The 23746-nt window shown below is 35.4% G+C and overlaps 1 protein-coding gene across 2 annotated transcripts in view; it reads left to right on the forward strand.

Annotated features, from left to right (window-relative positions):
* The window catches only part of LOC134790968 (homeobox protein aristaless-like), a 126526-nt gene that overhangs the window by 80678 nt on the left and 22102 nt on the right, over nt 1-23746 (forward strand). The window contains exon 1 of one of the 2 annotated variants that reach the window (XM_063762000.1): nt 18572-18669. The exons of the other annotated variant lie outside the window; for it this stretch is intronic. Within the exon in view, the coding sequence (XP_063618070.1) occupies nt 18654-18669 (16 nt within the window). The 5' untranslated portion in view covers nt 18572-18653. Of the gene's footprint in view, nt 1-18571; nt 18670-23746 lie in introns of those variants that run through there. 2 annotated transcript variants of the gene reach the window in all.

Here is a 23746-nt window from a genome sequence, read left to right on the forward strand (position 1 = left end):
CACTATTAATAAAATCCAAGTAAATGATTACTATTATCAGAAATGATATCGTATAATCCGTTTCACACGCCGTGAAACCTACATGTGTCCTCCCTCAAATGTAACCTTTGTTCCTTTGCCATAAAGCTGATTTTACAGTACACTTTTACTACGCGACGAGTTTATAAAAAAGATCAGTTCTATAATATGCATGTTATAATGAAATAGAAATCATAATGTTCTTTTTATAAACCAATTTTATATAAATGGTTTACTTACTGTGTGCCTTTTTTATAACGCCTTAGCGACTTAACACTACTCTGAGAAATCAATCATTTATTTCAGATATAAAGCCCATATCATTTACATACTTAATAGGACTATATGTAATTACGTCTATTTCGGCAAAGAGAATTAAGTCCATTATCTTTGATTTCGGTTAGAAATACATCTAAAACTAGGAAACGATGGATTACCACTGATAAATAAATAAACCATTTTTTTTACACAAAAATTGGGGTCATCCATTAATGACGTCACACGAATTTCTAGGTTCTTTTACCCCTCCCCGATCCTTGGTCACATTTGGCAAACCCCTCCTCCCCCCCCCTAGTGTGACGTCAACATCATTGTACCTAATTGACGTTCCTTGTCACGCTTTAGACATAACAAAATTCGCAATACATTGCGTATTAGAGTAAACTTTAAAGTGTACTAAAAAGTACAAGTACTTAATTTTTAAAAGTTGCTGAATATTATGTACCTATGTTGGTCAGTTTGAGGAGTACAGCCTATAGTTTAATTTATTTACTGCTCGTGTTACACGCCACATATAGAAATATATTGAAGTCATATCATATTAAAAATAAGTCGAATACTGCCCCTAAATAGCATGAACACCCACAAACTTGTAAACTAGTCTATCAGCCCGACTTTCCCCGTGTCGCAACAGCTTAATCAACCATCCTATTAACTTCAGACATCTATATCTCTTTAATCATGTTGATGGTCCATTTCTATGCTAAATACGTTGTTTATTTTGATTATTGGCCGCCATTCTTGTTTATGTATTATAATAGGTGATTATACAGTTAGATATGGAAGATTTATTGATTTATATAATTGCTATTGGGTAAATGTGCCAGTTTTCGACTTTGTCATTTAATATTTAAAGCATTTCACAGTTTATTTTTAAAGTATTCTTTTAATTGCTCATAAATTATCTTTCTAGTGAATAAAACGAGTGGTATACCCTGACAAGATTTCATTTGGAATTCGCCATGTTGCAGATTTTGAGTGGTACTATTTTATGTCACTGGCAACATGGCAAGCAGACTCTTTGACAACAGACGTTAGAAGTCATGTATGTAAAGAAGAAGAAAATATTTTTTTTTCTTTTCAACCCCTTCAATAATCGCTATAGCTCAGTCCGTTCTCCAGTTGTTCGTATTAAACACATTTTCTCCGTTTTTGCGTAAACCATAATTAATTACGACAACAATTCGAATTCATTAACGGTCGCGCAAAAACGCGGGAAAAGTTTCGCAGCGTAATTACAGATGGCGGTGATAGTGCGTGCGGGTAGGGTTGCCAACTTGCCACTACATTTTTTTTTTATGATATAGGAGGCAAACGAGCAGACGGATCACCTGATGGTAAGCGATTACCGCCGCCCATGGACACCCGCAACACCAGAGGGGTTGCAAGCGCGTTGCCGGCCTTTAAGATGGGAGTACGCTCTTTTCTTGAAGGTTTGAAGGTCGTATCGGTCCGGAAATACCGCAGGCGACAGTTCATGATGATGTGCATAAAATAAAATGTAATCGTGCAAAAGGCGGACTTTAATAACATAAGGCATTCTCTACCAGTAAATCTTAAGGCAAAGTAGAGAGATCTATGATCAACTAATTAATAACTAATTTGATATTTTATCAATTAATAAGTGAACATTGGTTCACTTTAATGTGTAGTCATGAATATTTATAATTTTTACTCTTTATAAATTTTAATTGTACATAAATGTAGATGTTATATGTATAGAAAACGTTGACATATACTGCGCCAAATGTACTTATAAAACAGCCGACTAAATTTTTTCTTGTTCTGGGGTTGGCTTCATAGGAAATGCTTTTCAGTTTGACAACAAAAACAATCACCAAAATACAAATCTGACTAGGCCCTAGTTACATTTACAGAGTGGCTATTTATTATTTAATAGTAGTTTACGTGACTGCTACAATATAAAGGTTATTAAAATACGAGTGTGGGTTTATGAAACGAGCTAAAAGCGAATTTTATAAAAACATCAAACGATTGTTTCAATGCCTAATCATGTACAGTTACATACACTGTTTGTTTGTTGTTGATGTGTTCAAGAACCACACGATATATGTGTAAATACACCCCAGGCCAAAAGTATGGAAACAAACTTATATGACAATTAAAAACTGTAATTTTCACATAAATAATGTATTTATTAAAAAGAAATATAATATAGTAAAATGATAATAGAACATTTTAAAGCCTGACAACAGTTTATTTGACCCTCGCCATTTTGCGGATTTTCAATGGTACTAATTTCTTTTACTGGCAACAAGTACTCTTTGACAACGAATGTTGGCTGTCATCGAATGTCACCGATGTAAACAAACGGAAAATATTTACGAATATATTCAAATATAAACGGTTTTATTACAAAAATGCCAAAAAAAATTACCAAAGATGCGAAAAAAATTGTAGTGAATGCCATCAAAGCTTAAAAAAGACGAAGGATTACATAGCATTCCAATAAACAATGTTTTAAAGTTGGTTGTTGACAAGACCGGTATTGACATTTTATAGTGCGGTTTTATTGAACTGGTTAGTTGTTTGGTTTAAACTTTAATATTTCATTTAAGGTTTATGTAGATCGACGATAAAATTCCTATAATCGAATTGGAGACTGAACGTTTTATAATCGAGGTCGGTGGTCCTGAAAGCGACACAACATCTGGTGAAAATTAGACTTCGTCAGAGTCAGAAAACGAAGAATATATAAATATTGAATATTTAGAATCAGATTTCGACGAATAGGGAAATTGAAAGAACCGAATTCTCTGTAAGCAATGTTTTGACAGTATACGAGTATCAACATGAAGCCAATGCCCACTACCCGGACTATACATGACGTACGCACATTATTGCCATACGTAAGCTGTTTGCAGCGACACTATCTCAGGGTTAAATAAACTGTTGTCAGGCTTTAAAAGTAAATTACTTATAATTTTCTTTAATAAAACTGTAAATTCGACAATTAAGAAGGTTGATTTGTATGTTCTCTCAAATTTATATTTTTTTCGCATATATTAGGATGTTTTAATACTTTGGGTGCTGTTTTAATCTTATAAAACTGCCTAAAGTAATTTTCGCGTTACCAATACACAATAATAATAATGGAAATATAACACTGTATAACACAATGTTATGGCAGGTGTCCGGAACTCTTAGCAATAGCCCAGACTTATTTTCCACCCAAATTTAAACCATAGACCAGGACTCTTTCCATTTTTCTATAATAGCTCCCAATGCCTGCTGAAACCGGTTTACGGGTATCTATTTATGTACCCGTGAATGGGTTCCAGCAGGCGTTCTACATGACATCAAAGCTCTCCAAACGGCCTCTACGTGTTGGATCTATATCCCCACGCACGCCTTATAAATGATCGGGCTTAAAAACCCGAGAGTTTGTAATGGAAATATTAAAAATTAAGAAAAATAACTTTGTTTCCATACTTTTGACCTGGGGTGTAAATATTGTTTTAAAATAAAAGGTGACATCCTTAGCCACTGCGAGTGCGCGCTCACGCCGCTATAGAAAAGTAACGGTCACACATTTCAACGCTTGTTTATTTACTTAAAGGTCGATTTTTTCCGTCCTGTCTAGGGTTTGCACGACGGATCCGAAATGTATGCGAATATCCGCGGATCCGGATCCAGATCCGGATAATTTCATACATTTCGGATCCGGATTGCAAACCCTAGTCCTGTCTCAATAAGTGTATGATCTCTGGAAAATTATATATACCTATATAATTACATATACCTACTCAAGGACAAATTTAGAAAAACGGAAAAAAAAGGTTTAATTACTATTTACTTACTGGATTATAATGTTTTATAGTACCGAAAGTAATTTCAAAATTAGTAACAAAACTTTTTTTGCGTTGCTCTAAATTTGTTCATGACCTTATTTGTCTGGAAGAGATCGCTTTTTAGCATGAAGCCCGCTTAACCTTATGTAATTACGTATATTATCCTGTTTGTACGAGAATCCTTGTACAGGTGACAATTATTCAAAGCAAATAAATAGAATGTAATTATCATTAATAAATCTAGTATTCAATTAATATAATTTGCCTTGATTGTAAAACATTATTTACATAATAACAGAAGAATTGAATTATGTAGATAAAAACGTGTTAATGGTGCAAGGTTTTTGTTTGTTATTTCCTATTATCTAGACACGCGGTAGCGTGTCCAGCCAAGTTCAAAGAAAAAGGAACTGGCGACGCAGCAACCGTGTGTAATATTACACGAACCATTTCGAGCTACTTTTGACCCCTTCACAACTTGAAACCTACTTAACCTACACAAATGAAATTTGGCACATGTATTCAAGCCCCTTAGCTTGTCCAAAATACAAAATTTCATAAAAATAGCTCATACAGTTATTGATAAATCAACGTGTAAAAACCGGCATTTTTGTGACTGACTGACATATAGATCACAAACCTAAACCACTTCCAGATGACCTAGAAACTTGAAATTTGGCATCAAGGTAGACTATTAGGTGTATATAGAGGGAAAAATCTGAAAACTGGAAATTATTGATATTTCGATGGAATAAAAATTATTAATACTTATAGACCAAAATCCTAACCCACTTCTAGATTACTTAGAAACTTGATATTTGGCATGAAGGTTGACTATTAGGTGTATATAAAGGGAAAAATCTGAAAACAGGAAATTATTGATATTTCGATGGAAAAAAAATAATTAATACTTATAGACCAAAAACCTAACCCACTTCTAGATGACTTAGAAACTTGATATTTGGCATCAAGGTAGACTGTTAGGTGTATGTAAAGGGAAAAATCTGAAAACTGGAAATTATTGATATTTCGATGGAAAAAATAATAATTAATACTTATAGACCAAAAACCTAACCCACTTCTAGATGACTTAGAAACTTGATATTTGGCATCAAGATAGACTATTAGGTGTATATAAAGGAAAAAATCTGAAAACTGGAAATTATTGATATTTCGATGGAAAAAAAAATTAATACTTATAGACCAAAAACCTAACCCACTTCTAGATGATTTAGAAACTTGATATTTGGTATCAAGGTAGACTATTAGGTGTATATAAAGGGAAAAATCCGAAAACTCGAAATTATTGATATTTAGATAGAAAAAAAAATTAATACTTATAGACCAAAAACCTAACCCACTTCTAGATGACTTAGAAACTTGATATTTGGCATCTAGGTAGATTATTAGGCGCATACAAAAGAAAAAATCCGAAAACTGAAACTTTTTGACAACTGACCGCGCGTTAGCGAGGGTCTCCTTTTCAGCTTAGGCAAACTGCTTTCATGATGAATAGAATACTTACTATAGTAATTTCTGTACAAAAAGTAATGATATCCCAACAAAAACATAAATGTGAAATGAGAGCCAAGTTCAATATTAAGAATATGTGTTGTTGTTGACTCGCTGACAAAAGAATTGAGATCTATATGGGTGCCAAGTTCTGTGCTGTGTAGAAAATCCTGAAATTATAAAGGATTTGTCTTGGCTAGTTTTTACCAACAAACCAAATTTTAGAAAAGTAACGTACCTATCAAATATAATAAATAGCCTATACGTAAAAACTAGCCAAGACAAATCCTTTATAATTTCAGGATTTTCTACACAGCACAGAACTTGGCACCCATATAGATCTCAATTCTTTTGTCAGCGAGTCAACAACAACACATATTCTTAATATTGAACTTGGCTCTCATTTCACATTTATGTTTTTGTTGGGATATCATTACTTTTTGTACAGAAATTACTATAGTAGGTATTCATCATAAAAGCAGTTTGCCTAAGCTGAAAAGGAGACCCTAGCTAACGCGCAGTCAATTGTTAAAAGGTTTCAGTTTTCAGATTTTTTTCTTTTTTATACGCCTAATAGTCTAGCTAGCTTCATGCCAAATATCAAGTTTCTAAGTGATCTAGAAGTGGGTTAGGTTTTTGGTTTATAAGTATTACCTAATTAATTTTTTTACACGTAAATATCAATAATTTCCCGTTTTCAGATTTTTCCCTCTATATAAACCTAATAGTCTACCTTGATGCCAAATATCAAGTTTCTAAGTCATCTAGAAGTGGGTTAGGTTTTTGGTCTATAAGTATTAATAATTTTTTTTCCATCGAATTATCAATAATTTCCAGTATTCAGATTTTTCCCTATATATACACCTAATAGTCCACTTTGATGCCAAATATCAAGTTTCTAAGTGATCTTGAAGAGGGGTTAGGTTTTTGGTCTATAAGTATTAATTTTTTTTCCATCGAAATATCAATAATTTCCAGTTTTCAGATTTTTCCCTCTATATACACCTAATAGTCTACCTTGATGCCAAATATCAAGTTTCTAAGTCATCTAGAAGTGGGTTAGGTTTTTGGTCTATAAGTATTAATTCTTTTTTTTCCATCGAAATATCAATAATTTCTATTTTTCAGATTTTTCCCTCTATATACACCTAATAGTCTACCTTGATACCAAATATCAAGTTTCTAAGTGATCTAGAAGTGGGTTAGATTTTTGGTCTATAAGTATTAATTATTATTTTTTCCATCTAAATCTCAGTAATTTCCAGTTTTCAGATTTTTCCCTCTATATACACCTAATAGTCTACCTTGATGCCAAATATCAAGTTTCTAAGTCATCTAGAAGTGGGTTAGGTTTTTGGTCTATAAGTATTAATTCTTTTTTTTCCATCGAAATATCAATAATTTCCATTTTTCAGATTTTTCCCTCTATATACACCTAATAGTCTACCTTGATGCCAAATATCAAGTTTCTAAGTGATCTAGAAGTGGGTTAGATTTTTGGTCTATAAGTATTAATTATTATTTTTTTCATCTAAATCTCAATAATTTCCAGTTTTCAGATTTTTCCCTCTATATACACCTAATAGTCTACCTTGATGCCAAATATCAAGTTTCTAAGTGATCTAGAAGTGGGTTAGGTTTTTGGTCTAAAACTATTAATTATTTTTTTTCCCTCGAAATATCAATAATTTCCAGTTTTCAGATTTTTTCCTCTATATACACCTAATAGTCTACCTTGGTGCCAAATATCAAGTTTCTAAGTGATCTAGAAGTGGGTTAGGTTTTTGGTCTATAAGTATTAATTATTTTTTTTCCATCTAAATATCAATAATTTCCACTTTTCAGATTTTTCCCTCTATATACACCTAATAGTCTACCTTGATGCCAAATTTCAAGTTTCTAGGTCATCTGGAAGTGGGTTAGGTTTATGATCTATATGTCAGTCAGTCACAAAAATGCAGGTTTTTAAACGTTAATTTATCAGTATCAGTAACTCTTTGAGCTACGTTTATGAAATTTTGTATTTTGGACAAGCTAAGGGGCTTGAATATATGTGCCAAATTTCATTTGTGTATGTTAAGTAGGTTTCAAGTTGTGAAGGGGTCAAAAGTAGCTCGAAATGGTTCGTGTAATATTACACACGGTTGCTGCGTCGCCAGTTCCTTTTTCTTTGAATGAACTTGGTGCAAGGTTTTTGTTTGTTATTTCCTATTATTACAATTTACAATATCAAAGAAGGAGATCAAGATTTCATAACTAATTCACGGCGCGATTCGGGAAGTGAATTAGAGATTAACTAGATAAGATATAGTAAAGATATGTGAAGTCCCACGGGTAAAGGTACCTTGCACTTGCCTTTTACTATTGCATATCTAGTGTGAGTTCTAATTCATTTCCCGAATCGGGCCGTCAGTACCTATTTACATGATAACTGACTTGTAATAAAAAGTTTTGTTGTCATCTCTACTGCCCGATTCGAACTTTAAGATAGGTCAATTATTAGATCTAGAATCGATATGAATTAGATGTGTCAGTGGCAAAAGTGACGTTTTTGTTTGAAGAAACGTCACATTCTAATCCACATTGTTTCTAGATCTATTAACTGACGTATCTTAAAATTCGAATCGGGCTGATATCTCTTGCATATTCGAGTAATAGAGAGGCAAATGTAAGGACGAATGAACGAAGTCGTTCGCGTACGGTACGGTAGTTCGCTGCAGAACAGAAGTCACATTTTCATAGAATTTTACTTACTTAAATACGATTACACTTTGATCCTTTGTCACTGAAAAATCTATAGGCCCCGTGCATGAACTATAGGGGGCAGCATAGGAGCCGTCAGATAGTTGGCGTGAGGCGTAAATGTGTCGTTTATGCTTCCGATGTAGCCCACAAGATGGCAGAACCTACTATGCACATGGAAACGTACCGACGAGATGGTGGCACTCGCTTTGGAAATGTACATGTGCACATATGTTTCCGATTCAAGCCACAAGATGGCAGACCCTCCAACGCGCACGGTCCCTATACATGTATTACTTGAACTGGCTTTAATAAATTATTTATGCAGATAAGTCAATATTCGCACTTAGACTTTATCATTATTATGATTTGCCGGTTATTAATTCTAACTAGACAATTGTAATTACTAATTATCATACAATATGATCTAACTCATTGATCGAGGTTCAGAAAAAAATACGTCACACATACCATTCTAATGCCGCGCGCACACATTCGTTTCATGCATTGACGAACGGTATTTGCTTAACGAGTATTTACTCCGGTATAAATATTGTATTTTTATGTGCTAAACAAAAGTACTATCGGTCCGATTCGAACAATAGTTTAAGAAATCGCAGCGGTACGATACCGAGCTGTCAGTGTCAAAAGTGACGTCTTTTGGATGAAGAAATGTCACTTTTGACACTGACAGATCGGTATCGTACCGCTGTGACTTCTTAAAGTATTGTTCGAATTGGAAGAAAGGGTACAGAATAAACATTACCTCCCGTTAAATCAAAACTTACCACACACAAACTTATTTAGTAAAATTACTTACGTTTATGACGAAACAGGAGCTGAGTTTTAAATATTTTAGGTAAATATACCCGTCTCGCTAACGGAAGCGGCACCTAAAAGTAGTGCGATAAGGACAAGGCGAAAAATCCTGCGTAAAAATCTCAAAAATCGAGGTTTCGTACTCCTCTGTTTCCTCCTCCAAAACTTAACCAATCGTAACCGAATTTGGAAATCTAAATGATTATGAAATTATCTGTGTCGGACCGTTTTGCTTCTTTGGCTAATTGATATCAGTTTTGAATGCCACGCCTCTCATTGCGGCATAGTCAATTAGGCCATTTTGGCCATTTTTGAAGGGCTCTAGCGCCTTAAAAAACAAAAATATCAAAAAAAGCAAAACGGTCCGACACAGATATTGACAATATTAATCTGTGTTGAAAAAATCATTGCTCTAGCTTCAAAAACCACGGAGGAAAATGAGGAGTACGTTTGTACGGAGAAATGACCACTCCCATTGGCTCTTAAGTATGTTATGTACTAGTACTTAAAAATATTTGGTAATCTCTGAAAAAATTACCTGGAAGAAAATCTTCATATTTTGACCCATGGCGGTACGGATACTTTATCATATATCATTTAATCTATTATTTTCTGTAATATTCTTCCTTTAACCACATATTGCCAAAGTGTACACACCTCAACACTTACCCCTTATCCACACGCCGGTAGTAAAAAAACAATATTAATTAAGAACCCCATAACACGTTGTAAAATAATGAGTCTGAGAGCATATCTTAAAATGTCACGTACTATTAAAATGAGTGCTCACACTGGCCAATCGACTATACCTCGAACTAGTTGCAAAAAAACAAAGATTATGTTATTTGATTAGACCTAATTACATTTCTGTATGTAATTAACTTCGTATCACCCTTTGTTTATTACCAAGACGTACAAAGGTACAGAAGCAATCGTAAAAGTAGATGTTACACTAATATCACTTTTATTTTCTTAGTCGTAAGACAAGATATAGCAAGGGTCGAACGGGGAAAGATGCCCAAGCGCGCTTGGCGTTTACAACCTTTTTTTACACTTTAATATTAAATAATGTATTATGGAAAAATAAAAAGTCCAAAGCGCCAATATCTACACGGTTTCTTTCACTGTGTATGAGAGCCTTTTATGGCAAGTTGCAATATGTTTGCGATTTGCGAGTACAAGTTGTGTGATTCCACTTACTAACCGAGCATGGGCGAGTGGTAGTCGCGGATGAAACAGTGTAAGAGTACTTTCCGATGCGGTGTTTTACTGTGTGTGTAAAAAATAAACAAAATGCATCAGTAGGGTAACTAAGTACAGTAGAAAGCTTAGTATATATTTGTCATTTTCAAAATTTGCCGGAATTCGATGTTACCTAAAAGCACCTTAATTGACTTCTCATCTTTGAAATTGTAATATGATATTACTTTTAAGTTACACTTTAGATATTATTATTATATTAATAAAATGAAAAAAGTAGTCAAATATTGTGACTTGTGACTCATTTAAAATATCTAGTAGAGTAACTTCAAATATTAAGCCAAACCCATGACAAGTCAAATAAGACGCTGACTTTTTTAACAGTTACTAGCGACCCGCCCCTGCTTCGTACGGGTTAACAAATTATGCAACTGAACCTTCCTGAAGAATCACTCTATTAATAGGCGAAAACCGCATGAAAATCAGTTCACTAGTTTTTGAGTTTATCGCGAACAAACATACAAACACACAGACGCGGCGGGGACTTTGTTTTATAAGGTGTGCAGTTATATAACAAGAGAAATGAGATAGAGAATGAAAATTCTAACGAGCTCATTAATATCACAGAATAAAATTCAAGCACATTAAAAAAAAAAAAAATTACCACCCACTCCACCCACGCCGACTGTGCATGCGAAAATAAAAGTCAAGTATTCAAGTACCTAGGTATTTTTATTTTATTTGCTTTCATGTGAGATTCATTGCTTTCTATTCATGCGTGAGATGTGCACCAATCACCAAGACGATCGTCAGGATGTATCAAAACAAGTACCAAACTATAACAAATAGTTCAATCAGAATTGGCATCAAGAACCCATCGCCCTGCGCTCGCGCACCGAACGGGAACACAACAAGATGTCTAAGGTCGAGATAAGCAGGTATGTTATTACGGCATAATTTACGATGGAAATTAAGGCGATTTGTTAATTTCATAGTCGAGTGTCAGCGGACGGCTCTTTTATGGACATCCTGTTTTTATTGGGACGGAATTGAAATGTTGATGCGAATACTTGTTCTTAGTACTGGCAATAGAGCGGGTACTAGCTGCACAGAGTAGATAATAATGATGTGCCCGCTCCACACTCGGCTCCGCGCCGCGATTCGCGCACTACTGTGGAGCGGGCTATACGAACATTCTCACTGTAATAGTATTAATAGACGGGCGTACGGGACCACGACCTTGATCCGGTCCGTGTATTTTTATCGTTCTCACTCATAACGTCTTTATCGGACGTACGGCGACCACCTTCCTTGCGACCGAATATGCTTCGGACGGTACCAAGGTTGCGGTCCGGTACGCCCGTCTATACGGTCTATAAGTACTTTTACGTCACGAATCATGTTGTCCCTCCGTACCGCATATCATGTTCTCTTTCTCACATACACAACGACTACACGCAGCAGTCGTGAATGAATTGAGAGACATATCTTTGATATTAGAACCAGCACAAACAGGAGTGGTGCAGTTTAGGCACGAATCTGGGAATAAGTATATTCCTCATTCATCTCTCTCACTAAAATAAGTAAGTGTTTTGGATCCGGGAGACTAGGTACTGTCGCTTCGAAAACTGAACGCATCCACTTGCGGCGGCTGCCAGCGCCATCTGGCCTACGGGTGTGACAGATACAGATAACCTAAAAGGCAATGCCGTACACTGCCGTACAAAGCTGCTGCAAATAACAAATTGACCCTAGGGCTTGTTTTCACGGAAAACATACAGAGTAAATCAAAGGGCAAAAGGATGATAACCTGACACAATATAATAACTACAAGAATGAAATCATCGTATAATTTGTAAAATCCAATGCAACATATTATACGAATGATCCCGATGCCCCGACAATGCTAGCAATTAAATAATTATACATAATCCGGTATGGTTCGCCGCAAAAGACAAGTCTCTACTACTGAAACTCGAATATAGCTCGCCCTTTTAATTCAATAGATTTATTTAAAAAAAATTAATAAAAATATCATAGGACATTTTTACACAAATTGACTAAGCCCCACGGTAAGCTCAAGAAGGCTTGTGTTGTGGGTACTCAGACAACGATATATATAATACAGTGAAACCTGGATAAGTGAGACTTCAAGGGACGAGCAGATTTGTCTCACTTAAAGAGGTATTCCACTTACCCAGGCTCTCAGTTAGCCAGGTACAAATAAATTTCTGTCTCATTTACAGAGGGTTCCATTAATAGAGGTGAGAATAGAGTATATTTCAGTTATAGAGGTGGTTAATAAGGTATTTTGTAATTATCTTTAAAAATAAATAAGGTAAAATAATCCTTGTCCCTAAATATTTTTTAAGTCTGTTTAAATATTTCTTTGAATTTATTTTGAATGATTCTCCAAAGGATAGATATTTTAAAATTACATTAAATTTGATAAGGTGTATTCGGGTATTACCGAATGTCGGATAATTCCGAAATTTAGATGAAAATCACCCTTAATTCCATCATAATAAAAGTCTCTTTTCGGAATTATCCGACAGTTTTCGACATTCGGAATTACCCGAGTAAACCTTACGGATTTCATTGCGTCTTAGAAATTTAATAAATGAAAATTTGTTTGTTCGTGTTACTTATCAAGGTTTCAGCTTTCGTTTTGATAGTTTTAACTACTTACATAAAAAACTAAATCAAACTTGAAGTCGTTTAGACACAATTAAGCAAATGCGGAATTTGTGGATAAACTAAGAGTTAGTAAGAATATGGAAATTGATCAATAAAGTCCAAGTTAGAGAGGTCATGGATTGACGTTATCTCAGATACAGAGGTCAATTCCTATAAAATTCTAAAAAACAAATAAGGAAAATGTAATCTTATAAATATAGTCTCAGTAAAAGAGGTAAAATACAATCTCTGTCTCAATTATAGAGGTAAATGTGACTATAAAATCACAACAACTAATCCCAGTTATAGAGGTTCGTTTTATCTCACTAACAGAGGTAATTCAGTGCTAAAGTGTCGGGACCGCACCATGAGTCCCAGCTATAGAGGTTTCTCACTTATCCAGGTCCCACTTAACCAGGTTTCACTGTATATAAATACTTAAATACATAGAAAACAACCATGACTCAGGAACAAATATCTGTATCATCATACAAATAAATGCCCTTACCGGGATTCGAACCCGGGACCATCGGCTTCATAGGCAGGGTCACCACCCAGTAGGCCAGACCGGTCGTCAAATTATTGATTTATTTATTTAATAATGTATACCGCCACCACACAAAAACATCTTTTGAGCGTCGGCGTCTAGTCAGCGCTATGGAAAATAGCGTCGCTGCGCAGGTAACGCCAACGTTGCGTCGCGTCGAGCAGCAGCCATAGAGTTGACTAGACGCCGACGTTCGGGAGACGCTAAATGTGAGGTGGCCCATAGTGATTTTTAAATATTCGGTGTCAAAACTGTTTCTTAACTAAAAATCATAAGAGCGGCCTCACACTAGCGTCTCCCTTCCTAAGCCTAGATTTTAATTTAAATATAATATATATATTTCAATTTTAACTGAATGGAAATCGAGAAGATATTTTGTCACGTCTTCTAAAGCCAATGGTACTATTCTCCTCGCATGACCAGATTCATACGGCCTAATTACAAGCAATTACGGCATGCAACATACTGTCGTTCGCATTAGCAAATAATTGACTTAATTAACACGTGGCCATTAAAGGGTTAAGGTCGCTGATGCAGTTCCGCAGTAGGGCGAGTCCGGGAGACTTGCCCATGTTTTAAAAAAAGTGCCTTAATAAAAAGAGGTTTTTATTTTATCAGCAGTCCAATATGATCTAACGAATTCCGGTATGAGACATGCATGCCCAAAAATTAATAATATGGGTATTATAAATGCGTTTTAACCACCTACATTATTATTTTTAGTTTATTGTTTTTTCCTTAAGTTAGAGTCAGTCCATGAAAAGTCTGCAGCGGATTTGATAGCCCACGCAGTGGACGTGTTATTTTAAACGTCAAACTTCTATTTTGACGTTTAAAATAACACGTTTAAATTATGACGTATCATATGACACTTGCACTGCGTGGGCTATCAAATCCGCTGCAGACTATTAATGGTGTAACATGGGTGTAACTCTATGTTATGATTTACTGAGAGGTGTGCCAAGAGTATTCTGTATATATTTTCTGTTAAGTATAGAGAAAACTAGATTTGTATGTTCTTTACATTCCGGGCCGAATTATTTTGTATGGTTAGTATTTTCATCCTATTTCTTAGCGAAATTTATCTCGATATACTTCTTAGGCCCAATGCTAACCACCATTTAAATAATCGCCCGTTTTGAATTTACTGTATTGGAGATATATGCCCTGCCCTTTGAAAAATCGCAGTATCTTCAAGTGTTGGCAAAATTAGTAAAATTATAACGACCAAACTATAAAAAAATATTTTTACCAGCTCACAAAGGATACAATTTGTCACAATTTCACAGTTTTATAAGATATTTAAGATGGATTTGTGATCCTTTCTCTGAAATGGGATAATCTCTGTAAAATGTCTGTTTCATGAATTTCTTAATTGGTACCGAATTATTGAAAAACGCAGTTAACGAGCATTTCGCATAACTATGTACGATTACATTAAAAGTTAATTACAGTTACATCCCTTTCCTATCGGCAGAGTGTCGGCTGTATCTAATATAATTACGTATATTTAATATACAATGTTTTGCAAAATATCGATTTCACTAAAATTGTGCACGAACGCCAGAAATAATTACATATAATTTAATGCTCGTATAATTGAATTTAATTCCAAGGATCGTTACAAATCAAAGTAATATTTCTTACTTATTACTTAACTACTAATTTAAAACTATAACTAACTAATAAATAATGCAAGTAGTTTCGAACACGTAGCGCAGACTTTAAACTACATACTACATATTGTAGTTTGATGAATGTTTCTTGCATCATGGTTAATGTATTTAATTTTGTTGATTGCCCGAATTTTTGCACACTTTTATTTAGCTTCACCACGTATATTCTTTGTATAGGTATATGTACAGTCAACTGTAAAAATATGGGTGTACAAATCATCTCAAAAATATGTCCCATAACTCTTATGTCAGTGAATCAAGAACTATATAATAAGGGACATATTTTTGAGTAAGTTGTCTACACCCATATTTTTACAGTTGACTGTACATGTGCTTCAAATTTTGTAACTTAAAGAACAACTTCCCGGTATCTGATTGAGCTGTGACAATGCAACATTATGCTAACATAGTTATGGAGCTGATCTGATGATGAACTCTTCAATGGAAATACATAAACACATTGAATTTAGGCTTATTAGAAAGATCTCGAGTAGGAATTGATAGACATGCAAAGGAGAGAAAGTAAGTACAGTCGGCAATAAAAGTGTCTATCAAAAATCATTTTTTGGCGGTCAATCGTTACGAAATGCATCTAAGTCGTAATATAATAAATAACTATTCTTAGTTTGTAAGTACCTATAAGCGAAATCATGCAAGCATGTATTATATGTACCAGACCAGGGGTCGGCTAACGGCGGCCCGAGAGCTGCATGCGGCTCTTTGGAGGTACAATTCCGGCTCTTTAAGTCACTCATAAAATTAACCCTTGAGAGTTTTTACAACATTTGGAAACTATTTGAAAATATGAAAATATTTGTTCATTCCTTATGTAAATTCCTGATAATGATGATTTGATGATTATAATCAAATGAAAAAGTAATGATAATGATAAAATATCCCCACTGGAGCTACAGAAAAAAACACAAATCTGACTCCAGTAATTATGTTACAATGTAATATTTATAAGCAGTGTAAACTTAAATGAGGCAATTATATATATCCTATAATTATGTACGGCCTTTAATCTCAAATCTAATTGTCAGAGGATGCTTACATTGTATTGGAAGGAAGGATATAGATATTTAGTGGAAATCAAAATCATTAAATTTTTGGTTAGTAAATCTCATTTAATTTACCAATGATTTCATCGAGTTTTTGTTGCTAAATATATGTGTGAAACCTAAATAAAGACATTTGGGCTACACACATATTTTTAGCAACAAAAAATATGCTCGCGGTGCTTCAGATTAAGTGATAAAAAAATGACAAACATATGCCTACTTAATTATTCTTTTATTCTATTTATCTTTCTAACAATCACAAATCTCAAAATGCCGGGCAGGGACAAACGATTATCAACGGCTTGTTATATTTGGTAGATATTCACGTATAACGCTATTGGGCCCGATTCGGATTTTGAAATAGATATCTATTAGGCATCTTTTAGACATCACCAAGATACGACAACGATATGTTTAAGATCTAACCTGTCAAATTTGACATTTGCGCGATTCTGAAGATACTGTTGAACGATTTCCACAGGATATGACTTAGAGATCCAGTTCACATCTAATAGATATCTTACTCTATCTAACGTAAAAGTGACATTGGTTGCCCGAATTGCACTGCAAAAGAGAACTTAGTTGATATCTAAACTATAACGTATCTAGAATGGATCTAGTACGTGTCGTTTCTTGTGAATATCTTGAAGTTCGAATACGGCAGATTGTCATTATTCATTATGTTTCCGGTAGTATTCGTCGTAAGAATATTTCCGTTTGATATAAATTATAATTGATATACTTATCTTAACTGTGAGTGTATCAATGACCGATTATGATAACGATGACAAACAAATGACTAAATTAGGTACTTATTAGAATTTGTAATGGTGAGAATTTCAGTACTAGGGAATATGTCTATTAGCCATAACTTTCACAATTTCATTAAGCTGATTTTTCGGTTCAACTCAACGGCCCGATTCGAACTTTAAAATACGTCAGTCAATAGATCTAGAAACGATATGGATTAGATATGTCAGTGTCAAATGTGACGTTTTTCCAAACAAAAACGTCACTTTTGACACTGACACATCTAATCCATATCGTTTCTAGATCTATTAATTGACGTAACTTAAAGTTCGAATCGGGCAATGTCAACACTGACATACTTAATACAGATGTAGTGCATAATTATTTTCCTTCGTATTTACACGGAAACGTACGAACGTGTCTATTTCAGTCAGTCTCGGTACAAAAAGCACTGAGGTTGATTGAAGTAGCATGACAAATACGAACGTTTCCGAGAAAATACGAAGGAAAACAATTATGCACTACATCTGTAACTTACTTTCTATACATCTGGTATTCTATACATTTACGTAAATGTTCATATCAAGTGTCATGTAATTTATATGTCGTTTTAAAAGGAGAACATAACGTCAATTGTATGGGAACGTCTTTTTAGTGGCGAATTCGTGTGACTAACATAAATCAAATAAAATAAATAAAAATAGCCTTTATTGCACTAACATACCGTAGTTAAAACGAGACACAATCCTCTAGTTTGACTTCTCTTTCGATCACACTTTACGATCGTAGAGCTAAATTCGCTTTACAAACAACCTAGCAAGAAACTTTTAGGGCCACCTCACACTAGCGTCTTTTGAGCGTCGTCGTCTAGTCAGCGCTATGAAAAATGGCGTTGCAGCACAGTTGCACCAACGTTGCGTCGAGCAGCAGCCATAAGGCGTAGCCAGACTAGTAAATTTTTCGCCAATCTGATTAAATTGCCCGATCGCATCAGGACGTGCGGACGCAAACGCCAATTTGGCTCGCCGAATTCAACCGCCGATAATGACCGATAAAATAAGGTGCGGACGCAAGAATACTAATTTGTGACGCCAGTATTTTCGTTTTGGGGCATTTTTTCAATTTAGAGGGCTCTAATATCACCATAAATCTAAAATTTGTGATTAAATTGGAGATTCACGCCAATTTCATTTCTGATCAAATCGGTCGATTTGATCATCCCGTCTGGATACCGCTATAGAGTTGACTACATGCCGACGCTCGGGAGACGCTAATGTGGGCCCTTAAGTCAAGAGATTTAAAAATACATTGTACGTTTAAACTAATCCATCAACGTTATCAAATTCTATATATAAACAAGTAATCCAATCGCGATACCGCGGCACGAACGGAAATTGCATTATCTAATTACGAGTAATTATTCCTTATCAAGTAATTACAGAAACATGGATTGTATATTTCATTCACAAGCAAACCTGCGCGGGCGATCGTTGTCTAATGTACATTGTGTTTGTAGAATGAGTCAATTGAAATTGAATTTTAAGTTTGTGTTGTGATTAAGATGGGAATCATGAAACGTGAGTGTATTTTACAAACTTTTATTTAGTTTCACCTGACCGTTGTCTGTCTGTAATCAAATCTTGCAAGTTAAATTTGATCCACTTCCCGGTTTCCGATTGAGCTGAAATTTTGCATGCATGTGGGTGAATCAACTTTTAAGTGTTCAACGTCACACGTACAGAGTCCCTGATCGATAATACAAATTTATATAAAAGTATGAGTTTTTTTAGTATTCCGTTATGTTCCTATTAATATTTTCTCACATTTTATTACAAAACATTTCATTTTGTTTACAATTTACCCGTTCTTTATTGGTTGTCCAACAGATCAAAAGTTGGTTTTCCATAGTAGGACAGATTGTCCCCTTGCAACAGTGCACCATAAAACTATGTATTATGAAAAAAATACTGTTGTGGAATTGATATTTAAACACATAATCATTTTTATGGATAAGTATCATCAATAAAATATAGCGATTTGTTATATTTGCATGTAACGGTTTATGAAATTCTTGCGTTTAAATTTTGTCCCTTGAATTATCCACGTCATGCAGGTCAACTGGACAACCATAAATTAGTTATGAAATCTAAATATATCTAACGTAGCAAGATACTTGACGACAAGTTCAAGTTTCTAGTAAGCAGATAGGCCTACTCGCCATTTTGATTACACGAAACTCGCGGCGTCAGTCGGTCGAGTACTGTTGGAGAGTGTGGGTGGCTTTATTATATGTCCATCGGACCACTGGCATAAATACTTAACATATTACAATAAATTGTATTGTACCAGATACTATTTCACATATATTTTATCGTAAGGGTGAAATAAACACTAAAAATCTTTAGTATTTATTATACGGCTCAAAGTTTTAGATAAGTCCCTCTGACAACTAGTCACTTGGACAACGGAAGTAGTTGTCCGTAGGATATTTTGGTTGTCTCTTGGACTAAAACGATGTGATAAGATTTTTTATAGGGTCTGAAACAAATTCAATAAAGTATCAGAAAGCACTAACATACATATATATGTTGGTGCTTTCTGATATTGTATTAAATTTGTTTCATTTAGTACCCTCTTTAAGATTTATTATTAATACTTCCATTGGACAACCAGATATGTCTATGGGACAACTAAGTTGTCCCTAAATTGTTAAACAGAGATCTTTATTTTTTTCTTTGTAAATTAAAGAGCAGTTCATATTTTTTTAAAGATACAATAACACAATATAAAACAAAGTAGCAGGTGCAATTTTCTTACATTACTATAACTATTTCGCGTTTTAATAAAAAAAAACCGATTATATGAAATAAGAGGTGTCCAGGGGACTATTTTTAGTGATATATTGTGAAATTTCGTGAGTATATGCCATATATAAAGATAGAAAATTATACAGCATTGTTTAATTAATGTAGTTAAGAGCGCTCTTACAAGAAAAGTCGAAATAATGCAAAATTGATGATACTAGTCGACGAAATTCAGGACTTTGCGCTCATTATTAGAAACAATGAGTACTTGTTCCAGTAAAAGCGTCTTCTTATCTTTATAAATATCGTTGTAAATATTAGAAAAAGGACTTATTAAATTAGTAATGATTTTTTTTCTGATGGTCGTTTCCGAAAAACCCCGTGAAGCACTGAATGGCGAGCTCTTATTTGGAAATGTTGAGAATTTTACTCTGCTAAACCTGGCTATTTTGTATTACTAATACCCTGTACTTTAGGCATATCAAACTATATTTTTCCTACATACCTTTGAGAAAGAGAAAATCAAAGTAAAACGAACTCGATTTTCTCTCCGAAACAAGTGTCAATTCCTACGAAAATCTACTCAATATCGAAGTCATTTTCATACTCAAGCAATCTGCAACGTTTGCTTATACTGTTGGTATACATTAGTGTTTATGAAATTCTACTATAATTTTTTGGCAATTTTTTGAAAACTACTCTATATTACCGATGACGCGCGCTGCGCCAGCTCAGTGCCGCGGCAGAGCTTGTAGAGGCAGGACGTGTGTCGGTCGGCTCCGCACATTTTCAACGGCGACGACGAGGTTTTTTATCATTGTGTGCGGCGGGCGCCGTGTAAAACGCTATACTGTGTGCGTGTAAACCGCAACGAGAGACTTTGATCCTAGCACCGTTTTTATAGTATTATAATTTATAATGGTACAGTTTAATAAACTACCGGACAGGATTAAAAATATTTGAAACGACCTGACATTCTATATGTATTTATTTGACTCAAGATAGTACTCAGGGTCTGATGATGGAGCCGGAAGGTGGTCACCGGTACCAATCAACCATGCAACTAAACCACTTCGTGTTTAGGCTCGTTTTATTCATCTCAACAAGATCTTTGACACAAGATAGTACTCAGGGTCTGATGATGGAGCCGGAAGGTGGTCACCGGTACCAATCAACCATGCAACTAAACCACTTCGTGTTTAGGCTCGTTTTATTCGTCTCAACAAGATCTTTGACTTAAGATAGTACTCAGGGTCTGATGATGGAGCCGGAAGGTGGTCACCGGTACCAATCAACCATGCAACTAAACCACTTTGTGTTTAGGCTCGTTTAATTTGTCGCAACAAGATCTTTGACACAAGGTAGTACTGAGGGTCTGATGATGGATCCGGAAGGTGGTCACCGGTACCAATCAACCATGCAATTAAACCACTTCGTGTTTGGCTTCGTTCGATTCGTCGCAACAAGATCTTTGACACAAGTTAGTACTCAGGGTCTGATGATGGAGCTGGACTGTGGCCACGGGTACCAGTCTACCATGTAACTGAACCACTTCGTGTTTGGGCTCGTTTGATTCGTCGCAATAAGATGTTTGACACAAGATACTACTCAGGGTCTGATGATGGAGCTGATGATGATAGACAGGTACCCGTCGCCACCTTCGCGCTCCATCATCAGACCCTGAGTACTACCTTGTGTCAAAGATCTTGTTGAGATGAATAAAACGTGCCTAAACACGAAATGGTTTAGTTGCATGGTTGATTGGTACCGGTGACCACCTTCCGGCTCCAACATCAGACCCTGAGTACTATCTTGTGTCAAAGATCTTGTTGAAACGAATAAAACGAGCCTAAACACGAAGTGGTTTAGTTGCATGGTTGATTGGTACCGGTGACCACCTTCCAGCTCCATCATCAGACTCTGAGTATCATCTAGTGTCAAAGATCTTGTTGAGACGAATCAAACGATCCTAAACTAGATGTGGTTTAGTTGCATGGTTGATTGGTAATGGTACCTTCCAGCTCCATCATCAGACCCTGAGTACTGTCTTGTGTCAAAGATCTTGTTGAGACGAATCAAACGAGCCCAAACACGAAGTTGTTTAGTTACATGATAGACTGGTACCCGTGGCCACCTTCCAGCTCCATCATCAGACCCTGTGTATCTTCAGTGTCAAAGATCTTGTTGAGATGAATCAAACGAGCCTAATCATGTTACTACATGGTTGATTGGTATCCGTGACCACCTTAATCATCATCAGATCCTCAGTACCAGTTCGTTTTTAAACCCTCGTTGATACAAACTTTACAACCTATAGGTACCAAATGCAATGACGAAACATGTAAATAAGCGAGTAGGTACCTATAATTTCTTTCGAGTAATATACCTTCATAAGTAAGAGTATGGGGCTATTCATAAATTACGTCGTTTCAAATGGGAGAGGGGGGGGGGGTCTGGACATCGGATGATGGTAACATGACGTAGGAGGAAACAGATTCATCCGAAGCTTGATTTTTGGATGATTTGAGGGGTGGAGGGGGGTCAAAAATCGTCAAAAATAGATGACGTAATTTATGAACAGCCCCTATGTACATTTGCACTGCATTTAGTATTTTCGTACTTACCAAATAACAGTTTTAGAACTTTAAAAGTTAAGTACAGTTAGTGTTGTTATGGTTGATTTCAATATGCTTCGCGAAGGATCAAGAATGTTTAATCCATCATTGTAGTGCGAGTGTGGTAGAAGGGATCGGCGTACTGCCGGTCTAGCCAAGGTTACAATCGCTATCGCTTCGACAACGAAAAGCATTATGTCTCTCTATCACTCTTCCATATTAGTGCGACAGTGACAGTTGCGTTTCGATCGCTACGGAGCGTAAACGATTGGCATGTTGGCTACGCGGCCTGAGCTCGCACGGCCTGCCGCAGCGCGTAAAATACCTAAACTCGCTCAACGCCGAAATGTAATAGCGCTCTTAAAATAATTGTTTAAAAAATAATTGATGTCTTTGTTTAAAAATACTTTTGGATAGTGGTCCAGGGGACAGGGCAGATTCGGGCTGGTGAATTTTTTTCGTCATATTCACTAAATTCTTAAAGAAACAGCTCTGCTTTATACATAATCATAAACAAGAGAAAATTATCTTTTAAATCAAATATATAAATATTGACAATAACAAATAAAAATAAAAATCCATAAATTCATCATGTGGACATTTAAAAGTTGATTCACCCATGTATAAATCGGATGACAATGCAATATTATGGTACCATCGAGCTGATCTGATGATGCGGACGGGAGGTGCTGGCCATAGGAACTCTGTGATGAAACAGCGCAACCTAATTGTGTTAGGGGTTTTTAGAATTGCCTCGATGAGTATTAGTTGTCTGTCGTAAGAAAAGTACAGTCAGCGATAAAAGCTTGTACCAAAAATTACATTTTTGCCAAAAACTTATTTATTTGTGGCGCGTCGAACGCATTTTAGAAAAAGGTAAAGGTACCCCTAGTGGGCCCTAGTGTAAATATCATTCGATAGCGTAACGCGACGCGTTTAAGTGTCATTTTGTATGGGATTTTGAGTTTCCAACGTATTGGAACGTATGGCGCGCTGTTTAAAGTCCCATACAATATACAGGGTGATTCAGGAGACGTGAGCAGGACTAACACTGCGCATATCGTTAATTATAAGCAACTGTTTCGTATCAGTATTAGTGAGGTTAACGTTAATTTTCTAGACGTGTTGAAAAAAAAGTTATAAATTTTTTTACGACATGCATGGGCGTCCTAAAATTAGAATACTAAACTACCGATATTCTGTGTCAAATTGAATGTCATCACTGTCATCACGGT

The sequence above is a fragment of the Cydia splendana genome, chromosome 5, assembly GCF_910591565.1.
Source record: "Cydia splendana chromosome 5, ilCydSple1.2, whole genome shotgun sequence".
Classification (NCBI taxonomy): Eukaryota; Metazoa; Arthropoda; class Insecta; order Lepidoptera; family Tortricidae; genus Cydia; species Cydia splendana.